Genomic DNA, 15,578 nt, shown 5'->3' on the forward strand with positions numbered 1-15,578 from the left:
CTGCCGCCGCCGCCACTGCTTCTTCCACTGGCATTGGTGTGGTGCCGCGCGAGAACGGCCGCTTCTAAGAAACTAGACTCGTTTTTGCGTAGCATCGGAAGAGCGTCCGCACCGTGAGCTATCGAACAAAGAAGCTATAGCACTCGTTCGCTCTCACCCTCGTCTCTCTTCTCTTTACCACGTCCAACCGAACGTCTTTTACCCTGGACCACCCCCCTCATCTGCTGATGGCTGCTTCTAACCCGCTTCTACCTCTTTCTTTGCCTAGCCCCTCCTAGTTTCTCTTCTTCCTTCTCTTCTTCTTTTTCTTTTTCTTCGGTTGCTTCTCTTCCTCGTTCTTCTTTTATGCGTAGATCTCTACCAAGCAAAAGTGAAGTTTTTGGGATGGCGTTTAGATCAAAAAATGGGAGATCTCAACTGTCGGTTAGTTCATCATTATGTGAGATTATTAGCATCATTTGTAATCGTAATTAATTAGAAGGAATAATCAATGACGGGAAGTAATGGAAAGCATTTAAAAACTTTAGTCGATTTATAGAAACAACGTATGACAAGAATATAGATTAATGATATATTAATAATCAAAAACGGTACATGTTACCCTATCAACGCATAGAGTTTACAAATTTATATTGTTTATTTAAGCACTTATCACATTTATATTAGGATCAAATATTTTATCTAACCTAGTCTAGAGATGGTAGAATGCTAGGATAATGAATTTCACAAATAATAAAACCTAGTTTAGATATTGTAGAATTCTAGGATAAAGAACTTTGCAAATAATAAAATTATTCCATAACATTTAACACTTACAGGTCCCAATTTTGTTATTCCAGATTAATTTTTAAAAGTCAATTTTATCATGTTACAATGCTTTACGATATAATGATGTATGTACGATATAATAGAATAATGGGGCATGCACGTCAAGAATCTCACCTCTGTTCGCTCAAACTGTATGTTCCATCCAAGGGCTATTTTCTTAATCCCTCCCCATTCCTCAGTATCATCATGTTTCTCCGTCTCCTGCGAGTCCTTATCCATTACGTTAGAGAATTTATCGATTCTTCTTGAAGCGTTTGATGGTGCTCCCAGAGGAAATCTCGTCGCTTCTTCCTCTTTTCCACATCATACACTTTTGCAATGGCCACACTGATCAATGAAGGCTTTCGAGATTGTCTTCTGATCTCTCTTGAATATACAATATACAGGAATGGGTTTCGTTATTGATTCGATTGTGCAAAGGGATTAGAAAAAGAGAAAATCAACGAGAGTTGTTTTAAGATGACGTAGGTTGGTCTATCTGGATTTATGTATCTATTCATTTGCTCATCTATTTATCAAAATAAAAACTAATTTTAAAATATTGATACGAGTAACAAACTCTTTAATCTCAAATTAATATGAACTCGCTAAAAGTTTATAGTTTCAGAACAAGTGACATAATGACAGTACGCGTGTCTTTATAAGTGGGCTGCGAGTTTTCATGCACTTATAGGAAATTTGACAACACAAAAAAAAATATAACATATCCAAAATATGATATTTATATATCAAGTAAAAAATCCTTGTATAACTTCTCTTTCTTTAGCTATGTTCATAAAAATTTGGATCTGCATAAATATCCGCAGTCTATCGATAATCTTTTCTTAAATATTCCTAATATCTTTAATATCATATTTCGACTTCCAAGCACTCCAATAGTGAATCGAATTTAATTACGATTCCTAGGTGAATTCGAATGATAAACTAGCAGGAACAATAAAAAGGGAAACAAAGGAACGGAAAAAGAAGAAGCGACGAAGCGAATCCTAAAGATAGCAGAACAACACAGTGTGATCCACGAATTGTCGGCTGAAAAGCAACGAAACGATGGTGAACAGTGGGCATAAAGAAGAAAAGTCGGTGGTGGCGAAGAGACAACAAGCACGCATCGTTCCCAGGGAGGCTGAGGAGGCCACGGTAGGATCAGGTTTTTCTTAGCGCGTCCCTGGTGCGCAGTATTGGATGCTATGCCGTGACGACTCTGCCTCCGACTCGCGTACGTGTTCCTACCGACAAAAACGATTATCCTGTGCCAAAAAAGTTGTTATGTAAATGCACTGCCAGTCCTAGACTGTCGGTCAGAGGTATAGCTACTCTACTTGATCAAGGTGAGAGGATCCTAGATAGAGGAACTATACCATTGCCTGATTACAATGAGAATGACCTGGGTCGAAAATCAAAGGAAACTGAATTTTTTACCTGTATCGTCTTATATCGATTTACGTTACGATGCTATGGGAAGATTTGTAAGGCGACATGACAATGTGGAAAAAATATTCTTTGATAAATGTAGTTACGGACATCGAAATCTGTCAAAGAAGATTAATTTTTTTTATATTAGCGAATTAATAACGAAATAGGATTCGTGTATTATAGAAGAGGACTAGTGAAATAGGATAGATAAGTAAACATTTTAAAAATTTGGGGATGGGTGACTAGTACTTGTCCCTTCAAGGTAATGTTATCTGTTTTTCCAAAAAATGCCATATGGGAAGGTAAAATAGCAATTCATGAATTAATGCTAGATAATTAATATCGACGCAATTATTTATTTTTAAATCATTGATTTTTTTATTCAACTTACCCCGATAAATTAAAGTTATGAAACACGTATATTTTCTGGGTACTCCTTAATAAAAGAAGCTGAAAAGGAACGAAGAGAAACGAGAGTTACCATCAGAACTTTATGGTTTTTTGTATTTGTTCGATTTTTTAAAGAATAACTCTCGATACTTTATGGACAGTAAATCATATATGAATTACTCTCATTGATGGGCATTATTGTTTGATTTCTGTGTAATCAAGGGGCTCATGAATGTTTGAACGAACCCAGCTGCAAAAATCGCTCATGTTTAATTAACGAATGACCATAAAACACTCGAAACTGTAAAGCAAGTCTGACCATTTATTTTGTACGAAAGCTATCGGTATCTTGTTATAATTGTACTTGTCGAAGAAGTTAATTACAAAGAAGATTGAAAGAGGACGTTTAACAATATAGATTCAAACAGAACGTTGGAATGCTAAAAACTAAAGGCAAGCAGTGGCAAAAATTACATGAAAAAGTTAATGAAAACTTAAAGGAAATCTGAATTAAAATATAATAAATAAATAGCGCGATGACGTTTTATATCCTGAGATATCTTATAATCTTATGATTCTATAATTAGAATCGATAAATTTTTAGTTTTATACCATTTTAATGTAAATATTGCTTATACTTCTAGCTTCGTTCTCGATTCTCAGTCAAACAAGTTTCCATAACAACCGACTTCTTTCTCTTATATAAATTTAAGGTTCCAAAGAAGGTAAATGATCTCAATTAAACATGTTAAAGACACCAAACTGTTGAAACTTCTACATTACCTTATGAAACCTTATTCGACTTATATATGAAAATATAATGATATGTAGAAAGGATTCGGAGTTTTAGAAAGAATAAAAAAATGTATATTATTTCAATGTAAACTCTCGAAACATATTCTTTTGCACCAATTGAAATAATAATTAACAAAATTTCCCATATTGCATCATAATCGGAACTATGACAATTGGATAATTAAGTGTAGCTCTAAATTGTAGATATGCATTTATCTATACCGATATTGAAATAAATGAACTTTTACCGTATAATTTACTATCATCGCACGTTACGCGGATCGTTTTGTAAGTGAGCACATCGAAGAACGTAAGAGGGCGCGCGGGGGGAGTGAGAAATCGGCGCCTCATTAGAAAGATCCACATATCCCTTTGGTGGGTTCAGCCGAGGCTGCAGGGGCCAACGTCAGAAAAATCTCGCGGAACGAGTCACCCCGCTGCTGTCAGGGACTTACTCGTATCTCGGTCGGTGTATATAAGCGTGAGACCGGGCCTTAGGTTCGTAATAAGACCTGACGGCCAGGTTTTTCAGGGCCCGGCTCTACCGTATTGCTCCGTATCTCCTTCTGCATTTCTTCTCTTCTTCTAGCTTCCTGTCGCTCTCTTTTTTTTTCTCTCCCTCTCTCCATTGCCCTCTCTCTTCTCATCCCTTAAATATCTCCCTTTTTCTCTCCCCCTCCTCCTCCTTTTCCTCCTCCTCCTCCTCCTCCTCCTCATTCTACCTTTCGTACTCGGTTCATCTTCCGTTTCATCTTTCTTCCCTTTGTTTTAATTTCTATCCTTTCCTCTTCGTCGCACCCAGACCACAGGTTTTCTTTCTGGAGGGATACACCACTCTTTCTCTCTCCTGTTCCCCTCCCTTCCCTCTTTCAAGAGCGGCGTCCGATGCCATGCCAGCGGTACCGGTATTAATTTATACGCTGTACGTGTGTGCACGCCGCTTTTTCTCGCAGTTCCTCGAAATTTGCAAGAAACTAGTCGGACACCCTGGCGGCTCGACCGTCTGTCGCATACTGTCCGAGGCAAGCTCTCCTCCGCAAAGGTGAGCTCAGCTCGCCGAACCGGACTCAACAACCAAATGATCGATCAGTCGACCAACAATTCACCCCTCTAATATATCCAGATACAGGGAAATTATTTTTCGACGAGTCATCAGGCATCCAATTAAAAGAATATGAATTATGTCAAATATTCTTTGTAGACTTCATAGAGAATATTCTTAATATTCTGTCCGTTGTATATTACTGTTTTTCTTCTGTTATTTATGATAACATTAAAGGCTTGTATGGATCATCGGCGATAGGAAAGAATGAACAATTATTGATTCAACTATAGCATAAAACTATCGAGATTGAAGATTTCAGATGTAAGCTATGTCCTTTAGATGACCAAATTTGAAACTTGTCTTATTTATAAATTCTAATTTTATTCTAATAATTTTAGCCATTCTAAAGATACTTTGAATCATAGATGAGATGGTTTAATGATTTATTAGATTATTATTAGAATTTTATTGTTCGATATTATAAATAATCAGAATTGTCTCAATTTTACTCGAGTCAAACGTTTCCTTTTAATGAATTTTTACGTGAATCATTTAGTGGTGCAGACGTCCGTACCTCAAAATGAAGCGGAACTACAACTGTACAGAGTGATGCAACGTGCGTCTCTGTTGAGCTACTACGACACGCTTTTAGAAATGGGTAAAGAAATTCTTTTTTAAATATCTAGTATCCTTTCGATAATCCTTAATATCCTTTTCGATAACTTTGACGTTTTGAAGAAAGAATTAAAAAATACCATATAATAGTGGAAACCTTTTAAAATAATTCGTGTTAAAGAGATCGAACCATTTCTTACAAACTATTCTAGGTGGTGACGACGTACAACAATTATGCGATGCTGGAGAAGAAGAATTTCTGGAAATTATGGCGCTCGTTGGTATGGCAAGCAAACCTCTCCATGTCAGAAGACTTCAAAAAGCTCTCCAGGAATGGCTCACAAATCCTTGTAAAGTACCTTAATATCAAATAATTTTTTCGTACATTTGACTAAATCATTTTATCAAACAATTATACAAAATATTTGAAAATGATAAGATTATAAAAATATGGACATATATATAAAAAGAAATCATAAAAATAAAAATATATTACATTCTGCAAAACATAGATATTTTTAATGTTACGGTAAATCGGAAAGTTTAATAATTAATCGAGTTACCAAAATTCTGTTATAGCACTTTTCCAAACACCAGTTGTACCGACAACGGCTACGTGTAAAGCTCCTGCTGGCATAGGATTTCCCTGCGTGAGTCCTAGGCCGCAAGTGCAAAATCTTCAAGGTTTTACAACGACTTCGCAAACAGCAACTCCTACTCCATATGTTTCGTCGCACGTATCTCTAACACCATTACCATGTAGAAGTACTAGCCCTATTGTATCCGTTACAAGTGTAACAGCACCAGTGGCCTCAACAACATTTCGACAAAGTCCAAGTCCCAATACACCTCTGCCTTATACTACTTCTCACAGTCCTGGTATATTACAGGTATACTTCAAATAAAAAAAATGTTGCTACTCTTATTCCAGTTTTATGAACAATAGATGCAGCATATATTAAAGATATATTTTGTTCTTAATATTATTAAAATATTTAAATATTTAATTATTTAAATATTTGATTGCTTCAATTTATACATAAAATACTGTAATATAAAAATTTGTATCGATGTATAATGAATTGGATCGGATTTAGTCTTCTCTGCACGTTTGAAATCTGTATATTTAAAACTTTATCATTATCAGACACAAACCAATTATAGCACATTTTTCAGACAAAAGACATGCATATTTCTCCATACTCGATTGGTCAATAACATTTTAATAACTTCGAAGCGTCCTGTGTAAATGAGTTATTGGAGAAATACCATTACTTTCAGGTAGGGACATGTGAGTCATCCTGTGGTAGTGGTACAACACCAAGTCCTAGTGGCGGTGGTGGTGCACCTGCGAGTCCAACGCAACCTACTCCAACCCTTTTGCAATCTCAAATACAAAGACTTGCAGAGGCAGCTGAAAGACTTGCCGCTACTATTCGACCCGTTGATCCAAAACCTCATAATGTTAAGAAAAAAATTTGCAAAAATTTAGAAGTAAATATCACTTTTGTACGTGTTTAAAATGATCCATAAATTTTATGTAATCGTATTATTTGTAGATGGTAATGGCTATGCCTGATAGTGATCCACGTAGAATGGAAGAAATTCGGAAATATGCAGCAATTTATGGAAGGTTTGACTGTAAGAGGAAACCGGAGAAACCATTGACATTGCACGAAGTGTCAGTAAATGAGGCTGCTGCACAAATTTGCAGGTTCGTACCTGCCCTTCTTACTAGAAGAGATGAACTTTTTCCTTTGGCCCGACGCGTTGTGAGAGATTCTGGGTATCATTATTCAAAAAATCATTAGTAAGTATCTTTAGTTTCTATAAAAATATTATTAACTCTATTACAAGTATTTAGAATGAAAATATTGAAGATTAATGTAGGTAATAGAATTACGAAAGGCAATAGGTAATAGAACTATAAGTATCGTGAATTTTCTTAGGAAAAGATTGTCTTTTTTTGTTAATTTCTTCGAATATACACATATGTATAAAGTTTATCTTCCTAAAACCAGAATTCTAGTTACAGATCCTTTCTATATTAATTTAAAAGGTATAAATATACAAAATGTTCGGCTACCGTTTCTATATAATTTAAGGAGTGATTCTTAACGCTGAAATGAGACGAAAAGCAAGAATACAAAAATTGCGTTTTTGGTTTCAATTTTTAGTTATTGAGAATCAAAAATTGGACAAAATATCCCTGCAAACTTTCTTACATGAACGAAAGGAGATCGACCTAAGCAGCGGGGCACACAGTGATCCTCAATTCAGTCGACATATGAGCGACAGTTTACCTCCTATAAGTTAACCGTGGTGTTCGGAGATGTAAACAACCCAGCGCAACGTTTCACAAAAGAAATAGTAGATTAATCATTAAACCTGCTTACTCGTGGAAATCCATAAGAGCATATCAAAGGTCACCTTATGAAATTTCCGAGTAGAGGGGATTAATGTTTCCTCTAATCCTTTGCCTCTGCAAGTGTCCACAGCAAAATCACACACGCACCGCGATTGTCCTATGATCAGAAATGTCCATTACGCATATTTGTAATTGCGCATTTGTTAAACGTTGCCTCGTCAGTAAATAATATTCTGGCGGGAAAATTAGAATCGCGTTGGACTTTCCTACTCATCCATTCTTAGCTCTGTTGAACTTTCTGGATGCTATACGGGTGTAGATTTTCCTCCTTCAATACTGGCCATACGGTGCTGTTGCTGACACCTTTTTCAGCAGTAATAGTTCTCATACTTAAATTGGGATTTTGTTGAATACGGTGCAGTGCTCTATCTCCCAGATCCGCGTCGTCGTACTGAATTCGTATGCCAGATAGGACAAGTTTTAATGTGCCGGTATCCCATATTCGTTGAGCTATATTGTAAAATGTCTGTGCGCTGAATATAGTCCTGTTGGGATATTTTTCGACGTATAAACGTCGCACTTTTGCATTATTCCCGTCCGCCGCAACGTAGCAAAAGTATATATGCGAAAGTTCTGCAAATGTATACATTCCATAACAAATGTGGCTACAATATAAAGACTGTTACACTGCATACAACACTTTCAAATATTATTTTGACATTTTGTGATGAAAAGTGAATATTTACCGAAAAACTTATAGTCGGTTTTTCCACACTTCCTACAAAATGTCAAATTAATATTTTATATTATTCCACGAATATAGTCACAATGTTTGCTTCAAAATAAATAATAAATGCGATAGTTATGCTTCTTTTCTATACTAGAGCTTTCTTAGAGCATTCTTCCAATTTTTTTCTTTCTACGTTTAAAACACGTTACGGTCATAAAAATTGAAGACAATAAGGCTTGAAGAATTGAGATATTTCCGAAACCCATTTGGTAAACAAAAAGCCCACTTTTCCAATGAGCATATTTAATAAATCTCTAGCTATATAAATTTTGAAGATTGCGTAAAATAGGTTCTTTTAAACACATTTGATATGCAGCCTCTTCGCTTCCTATCGTACCCTTGCTTTCAAAAAGAACTTCTTAAATATCATAACTGTTACGACTGTTCGCGGAGAGACGCGGTCGCTAGGAAAACGCGTCAGTGAGAGGCGTAAATTCTCGCTACGATTATGTTAATCGACGCCGCGAAATAGTCGTTCCCCTGTTTCGGTTAAGATAATAGAAGTGGTTCAATGAATGTAACACTGTATTAACAGGTTAACATAAAATAATATATTTTATAATAATATGATGAATATATTACAGAAAGCTGACTCGACTTCACGATATCTCTAGATAAATTCGTTAGACTATTTGATTTTGCTCGTCAGATTTCTCGACGTGTCACATTTGACTCGTCAGAAGGAACTGATCGCCTTTCGATGATTTCTTTGTCTCATTTGGAAGACGACCCCCACTATGCTCGGGTCACGCCACCGCTCGCGCCTATGATCACGTATGCCTCTTCTTGTGTGAAAAACGTAACGGACAAAAATTCGACCTTTCTAGAGCTCGCTGCTTGGCGACAACTATGCGCTCGTCGATACATTGTATATGATCCGGCGGGCAGATAAGACGATCTGCCTGCGACACTGTAGGACCGCGAGCGACGGTTAGACTGTGGTAAGCCTCGTGGCGTAACAATAACTGTTCCTGAATAATTCCGAGTTATACAAAGAAAATGAAAGCATTGGTAATGAGTATCGTAAATTTTTCTTCCTGAATAAACTCTACATTACTACATTGCCATGTTTTAGCTATTTTGAAGCAAGAAACTAGAATAGTTTCGGAAGAACAAAATCATTCCGACATTCGAACTGAAAATATTAAGTTAGAGTCTTACTTGAGTGTATTGTATATGCAGTGCGCGTAGTGCGTATACTGCAAGAACACTTGACCAGTTGTTTTGGAAACAGGATAGTAGATCGGTTGAAGAAAACCTGTGTTTTGGTCTGCTTGGTCACCAGATTTAAATCCTCTCGATTTTTACTACTGGGGCACATGAAAACACAATACAACAAAATTTTCAGAGAAGAGTCAGGATCTGTTTACAAGGGACATAACGAACATCTATTGTATTTTTTGTGGACACTCGCGGCTGGGACAATCGCGGTGCGTGTGTGATTTTGCTGTGGACACTCGCGGAAGTAAAGGATTAGAGGTAACATTAATACTCTCCATTCGGAAATTTCATAGTGTAGTTTTCGATATGTTCTTATGGATTTCCATGAGTAAGCAGGTTGAATGTTCAAACTACCACTTCTTTTGCGAAGCGTCGTGCGGGGTTGTTTACTTCTCCGAACACCATAGTTTTCTTTTGTACGACTCATACGAGGTGAGCTGCAGCTCATATGTCGATCGAATTGAGGATCTCTGTATGCTCCGCTGCTTAGGCTGACCTCCTTTCGTTTATGTAAGGAAGTTTGCTCGAGGATATTCTGGCCGACTTTTTATTGTCAATAGCTAAAAAATAAAACTAAAAACACAATTTTTTATTCTTGATTTTCGTCTCATTTCGACGTCAAGAATCACTCCTTAAATTATATAGAGACAGGACACGCTGTATATAAATAGGGATGACTTTTAAGTTACACAGTGTTATAGAAGGTTAGCCAAATCCACATGTAGTTTTTAAGCCAATTAAAGTATGATATTCATAATTAAAATGCTTTAGCTTATCCGTGTCAAGGCCACGTGAAAATGGCGAAGAAAACGAACCTGATCGTACAAAACGACAAAAGCTCGAGCTTGAGGGTGAGAATGAAGATGCGACGCAGGTTAGCTCACCTCGATCATCATAATAAGCCATGTACATACAGATTCCAGTTCAGAATCATTATAAACTTGGGACAAAGTCATGGATTTTAATATAAATTGAATACGACATATCTTATGTGATACATCAATTATATAGTATAATCATAAAAATTAGATACCAAAAAATTTTCATTATATTTAGAATTACACTAAAACAAACGTTTTATTAAAGAATTTAATCACAACTTAATATAAGAAAAATTATGAAATAATTTCCTTGGTAACGTATATTATATTAATTATTAGATAAGTTGAATCAATTTATAATTTTTATGGTCAGTAATTAAAGAAATTACTAAGTAATGATTATACAAAAATAAAATCGACGATTTTTTTAAATATTACAAAATATCATATATGTAGCCTAAAATAGAACGTTACAAAATCCTTGATGGAATTCCATAGTTATGATTTGATCTGGAATCGTTGGCATATTAATGAGCTGCTGCACTCGCATGAGCGCTAACAACTAACTATGCACCCAGCACGTAAACAATTGCAACACGTAAACTACCACCACGTTGATATACGCGCGAAGCACAAGCAGAAAAGGTCAAGTATAGCTTTTGCATAACATGCATGGCTTTTGTACTAAATGTTTGTATACTTATGTTTGTTAATTAACAGGTATTTAAAAAACGTTACATATTTTATAAATGTACATACATATAAAAAAATTCTTCTCAGAAACTGTTTTTCCTTAAGTAGAAGGTGCTTTTTTTAATAAGAATTTTTTAAATTTATGTATTAACATATTAAAAATTAAATTACTATCTAAAACACAATTAATTCATACAATATTTTCTTCCACACTTGTTAGGACTCTATGCTTTGTTCCTGGTGTCCTTACGAGTTGTGTATGCCTGTTATATTAGTTATATTGAGTAATTGTTATTAACTATAGTAATAATAATAAGTAGCTTTTTTCTGGCTGTCATTTCCTACGTTATATTTGTTACTTCTACTATCTGTAGCAGTTCACTGTTCTAGGAGGAGTTGGATCTACGTTGCCCTGAAATGGATATAGGTAACTCAACAATTAGAAGACACAGATCTTCAAGGTGATTACTTTGAGCTCAAATGGATTATTAAGTAGATAATGCACTGTAAAATACTTATAGGTTGCAATCTTGAATATCTCATATATATTTTATTGACTTATAATTGCAAAGAAATTAATTTTGCAAGTATATATTGATGTTCAGACATTTGCATTGTTTTAGTCCAGTTTGGAGGAAGAAGAATAACAATGGTATGTTCAGTGCGAGTATCGAGGAGATTAGCGACTCTGACAGTCAACTTTCATTTTCAAATGAAGAGTCTTCATCGATACACGTAAGCAAATGTTTTGCGAATATATGTGTACTAATTATTTCAAATTGACAAATGGTCCTATTTACAGGACACTAATGAAGTTGAAGCAGATAATACAGATAAGGAAAGTGATTTCAATCTTAAGGTAGTAAATTTTATTTAAATTGATATACATATTATTTACTAATTTTTGAAGAAACATATATATAATAATATCAAGTTAAATTAGTAATAACTAGTAAATGCTAATTTGGCTTTCAATTTGGTCAAATATAGGTAATAGCTTCACGGGGAGATAATATAATTGCTGTGGCAAATCCTGCATTAATGGAATGTAATCATCCTATAAAAGAAGAACCAACAGACGAAAAACCAACGCTGTGATATTGTTAAAAAATTGTATTATCATAGTTGTCTCATTCTTAGAAACATGTTTCAGCCTGTATTAGAATTAGTATTATTATATGTATTTGATCATTGTCATGTTATTTCCTATAACATAATTTTTATGTTGGTTGTTGCTGCACAAGTAAAATTTTTGCATCAAAAACTATTTTAAAATTAGAATTAACAGATGTTACAATGGGTTTCATAAAACCAACAGAAGTATGTTAAAAAATACGGCGCTGGTCATTATTTGATTTTAATAAATTCTTTGTACTTATTTTAAGCTACAAAAACACTTTTAGATGTTGTATATACTATTAATTTCTTTAAATCAAAAGCGTGTGTTGACTGAAATATAATTGCGTATTGTATAACACTAAAATTTGTAAATATACAATGAACCTTTTTTATTCAATGTATTGTATTTTTTAAGCAATCTATACATTATCATATGATTTATGTAAGTTAATAAATACGTATGAAAGTAGTTACTTTGTATTATTGTAAATTTCTAAAAATATATAGCTTTCGAATTCTATATTCTTGAGCATCTTCATATTTGTCACTGTTACGAATGATATATCCATTCCTCAGTATAGAATACTAGAATACTGTATAATACAGTTTAGTACAGTTGTACATACTACTATACGACTTGCGATACAGTCTGTTACTGAGTACAGTCATAGAGATATATCGTGTGATCGAGTGTAAAGATATAGTACGTGAAGGAACTGAAAAAAGCGATATTGAAATAGAAAGGGAAGGCTTCACAGAGGTCTTTTGTGTCTTTGTCTAATAAGCATGCACATTCGTACAGTAAATATGAAGCATAACACTGATCAAAGAATGGCGTAAGTATGCACGTCTGATCAAACAATTCGTATTCTTTCTATTCGTATATCGTATCTACTTTCACGGTAACATATGATATGATTTGACATGACTCCGTCGCGCACTCTATTCTTATATCTCTATGAGTACAATGTAGGTAGTAGTATAGTCTTGGAAATGTTATCCGTTATCCATGTGTACAGTACATATGTATAGTACATAGTAGTATGTACATGAGTCCGGATAATATTATCAGTGTGCTATTAATTAACAATTACTAGAAATAAAATATAAATATATTGTATACAGACTTCAATGAAATTTTATAATCGATGATATAACAATTATAGGTTATGTTATTATAGGTTATGTTCATCAACCCGTATAGAAAGGTGCACGTGGTAAAATTCATCATTTATAGTTGAATTAATTCAGATTTGTTTGATCGAAGCAATGGCTTTAAAAGCACAGAAGAAAACCTTCGCAGACAAAGTGAATTCATTAGTTACTACAACACCAGTAACTTTTAATTCCGACGATGAAGCGGAAGACACGAAAGCAAAACTAGTTGATCGTTATGATGAAAGTGATAATTCAGATAGTAATTTCCAAATTTCGGAGATACGTAGACGAAATGTGGATCTCTTGGATCAAGTGGACGAAAGGTACGAAATTTTACTTCAATTTTATTATAGAATTATTTAATAGGATTATTATTTCTCTACTATAGATATAAAGGTAAAAAAGTTTCAAGAAAAGATATATATGAGGATGATGATGATGAAGACTCTGTTGTACGAAGCACTTCAGAAAGTGAAGATGAAGAAATGAATAGTATGGAGCAAGAAAGTGATGATATCAGCAACAGTAATAATGAAGAAGATATGGAAGATGATGATGGCGATATGGAGGATGATGAAGATGATCATTCGAATGAGGAAATGAGTTATGACACTAAAATGAATTTAGAACAAGATTCTGAAAATGAAGATAGTAAGGATATCCTTTCTACAAAGCAGGGGACAGATATCAAGACAATATCGCAGATAAATATAAGAGCAGATATAGAAAAAGGTAGTTGTGTTAGAAATCAATTAAAGCTTTGGGAAAATTTGCTAGAAATGAGGATAAAATTACAAAAATGTTTAATTACTAGTAATCAAATGCCTCAGCATGATGTTTATCAAAATTTTAAAATGGATGCAGAATACACAAAAACAGCTGATGAAGTAAAAAATAAGTTGAAAATATTATTGAATAATATGTTACAGTTGCAAACTTTCTTTTTAAAACAATACCCTGAAACAAAAAATTTATCTATGTCCAATAAAAAAAGGAAAGCTGAAGAAAGCATAGATGAAATAGCAAATACAGAAGATCCAATGGATGAAGAAATTCTTTCGGATACAGAGGATGAAAATGAAGATAAAGATACAATTTCAGACAAATATAAAGAAAGCTTTAACAAGAATGTATTTAGCAAAAAATTGAAACTTAAAGACTATGAAAAGATATTAAATGATAATCACAAATCATATATAGAATATAGAAATTCTGTTATACAAAAATGGAATGAAAAGACAAGGATAACTAGTGGTAAATTAAATAAAGGTATGAGTGAAACAACTCTAAAACAAATTGAATTCGCTCTAAATGATAAGGAAAAGTTGCTTAAAAAAAGTCGATTGAAACGTTCTGAATATAAAATTGTTGGTAAGGAACAAATAACAGAAGATAGTGATGGTAGAAGAATTCAAGACTATGATTCTGAAATTTATGATGATGATGACTTCTATCATCAACTTCTAAGAGATTTAATTGAATATAAATCATCTGATATCACTGATCCTATACAACTTAGTAAACAATGGATAAAATTACAGAATATGAGGCGAAAAATGAAAAGAAAAATAGATACAAGAGCTACTAAAGGTAGAAGAATACGTTATAATGTACATAATAAGTTAGTAAATTTTATGGCTCCTATTACAATAAGTGATACATGGACAGATCATGCAAAGGATGAATTATATAGTTCTTTATTTGGCAGAATTAAACCACCAAATGTACAAGTTGGTCGTTAAGTTTAGGACAATTAATAAAATGTTAATTTTATATATTTTAATCAAAAATATTTTATAAGATTTACAGAAATTTGATAATGAAATACAGGCAAAAATAATTATAGTTAATATTATGCAATAAAATAAATAAACAAAATTTGTTTATTGTGTATATAATAACGCAAGAGTGCTTAAAATTTTATACTTAATGATATTTATTGGAATATTATTTTTCTTAGCCTTATCAACAAGATGTATATATATAATTTTGTTTAGTAAATAAAGTAACTTTAATATATTAATTGATTTAAAGTCATTATAAACAGATTGATCATATTCATTTTCTTATTATATTTTAAGGAGAACATCAGGCAGTTAAGTATAAAATATTTAATGTAAACGTGACTATCTATATAATCTGCAGGTATATTTTGCATATTTTTTCATGTAGCAGAGTTGCGCCCTCTATCTATTTCGTGTCAAAATAATAAACTGCATCAATTAAACGTGATTTACGTACAAAAATAATTTTGTCCAATTTTTTAATGCAAATGCATCACTGTGTGTCTCCTCTACATCCGTTCTTTTCTTAATCAACTAC

The 15,578-nt window shown here is 33.7% G+C and overlaps 3 protein-coding genes across 18 annotated transcripts in view; 2 read left to right on the plus strand and 1 right to left on the minus strand.

The window, feature by feature from the left end:
* The window catches only part of LOC100741055 (NGFI-A-binding protein homolog), a 23,336-nt gene extending 10,841 nt beyond the window's left edge, over window positions 1–12,495 (plus strand). The window contains exons 2-11 of one of the 12 annotated variants that reach the window (XM_024372509.2): window positions 5,028–5,129; window positions 5,299–5,436; window positions 5,666–5,976; window positions 6,368–6,580; window positions 6,646–6,896; window positions 10,237–10,339; window positions 11,373–11,440; window positions 11,603–11,714; window positions 11,782–11,838; window positions 11,970–12,495. In XM_024372509.2, coding sequence (XP_024228277.1) covers window positions 5,028–5,129; window positions 5,299–5,436; window positions 5,666–5,976; window positions 6,368–6,580; window positions 6,646–6,896; window positions 10,237–10,339; window positions 11,373–11,440; window positions 11,603–11,714; window positions 11,782–11,838; window positions 11,970–12,077 — 1,463 coding nt within the window. In that variant the 3' untranslated portion in view covers window positions 12,078–12,495. Of the gene's footprint in view, window positions 1–5,027; window positions 5,130–5,298; window positions 5,437–5,665; window positions 5,977–6,367; window positions 6,581–6,645; window positions 6,897–10,236; window positions 10,340–10,864; window positions 11,107–11,353; window positions 11,441–11,602; window positions 11,715–11,781; window positions 11,839–11,969 lie in introns of those variants that run through there. The other 11 variants (XM_033324838.1, XM_012394333.3, XM_024372510.2 and 8 more) reach the window with 11 other exon arrangements.
* Window positions 6,852–10,032, minus strand: LOC112214101. 3 transcript variants are annotated; one of them, XR_002948028.2, is made up of 2 exons: window positions 8,201–8,615; window positions 6,852–8,087 (listed from the first exon to the last, which is right to left on the minus strand). XR_002948028.2 is itself a non-coding variant. In XM_024372514.2 (2 exons), the coding sequence occupies exons 1-2, from the start codon at window positions 9,563–9,565 to the stop codon at window positions 7,735–7,737; spliced, it is 513 nt and encodes a 170-aa protein (XP_024228282.1). In that variant the 5' UTR covers window positions 9,566–10,032; the 3' UTR covers window positions 6,852–7,734. The 3 variants fall into 3 exon arrangements, 1 of the variants encoding a protein (XP_024228282.1); XM_024372514.2 differs by lacking the exon at window positions 8,201–8,615 and adding an exon at window positions 9,406–10,032; XR_002948027.2 differs by lacking the exons at window positions 6,852–8,087; window positions 8,201–8,615 and adding exons at window positions 8,895–9,337; window positions 9,406–10,032.
* A 557-nt stretch (window positions 12,496–13,052) lies between the features above and the next one.
* Window positions 13,053–15,505, plus strand: LOC100741413 (protein AATF). Of its 3 annotated transcripts, none has more exons than XM_012394336.3 (3): window positions 13,053–13,071; window positions 13,280–13,579; window positions 13,645–15,505. In XM_012394336.3, the coding sequence occupies exons 2-3, from the start codon at window positions 13,368–13,370 to the stop codon at window positions 14,996–14,998; spliced, it is 1,566 nt and encodes a 521-aa protein (XP_012249759.1). In that variant the 5' UTR covers window positions 13,053–13,071; window positions 13,280–13,367; the 3' UTR covers window positions 14,999–15,505. The 3 variants fall into 3 exon arrangements, with proteins under 3 accessions (XP_012249759.1, XP_012249758.1, XP_033180733.1); XM_012394335.3 differs by having other exon boundaries at window positions 13,069–13,139; XM_033324842.1 differs by lacking the exon at window positions 13,053–13,071 and having other exon boundaries at window positions 13,115–13,579.
* The last annotated feature ends 73 nt before the right edge of the window (window positions 15,506–15,578 follow it).

The sequence above is a fragment of the Bombus impatiens genome, unplaced genomic scaffold, assembly GCF_000188095.3.
Source record: "Bombus impatiens unplaced genomic scaffold, BIMP_2.2 scf_0080, whole genome shotgun sequence".
NCBI classification, from domain to species: Eukaryota; Metazoa; Arthropoda; class Insecta; order Hymenoptera; family Apidae; genus Bombus; species Bombus impatiens.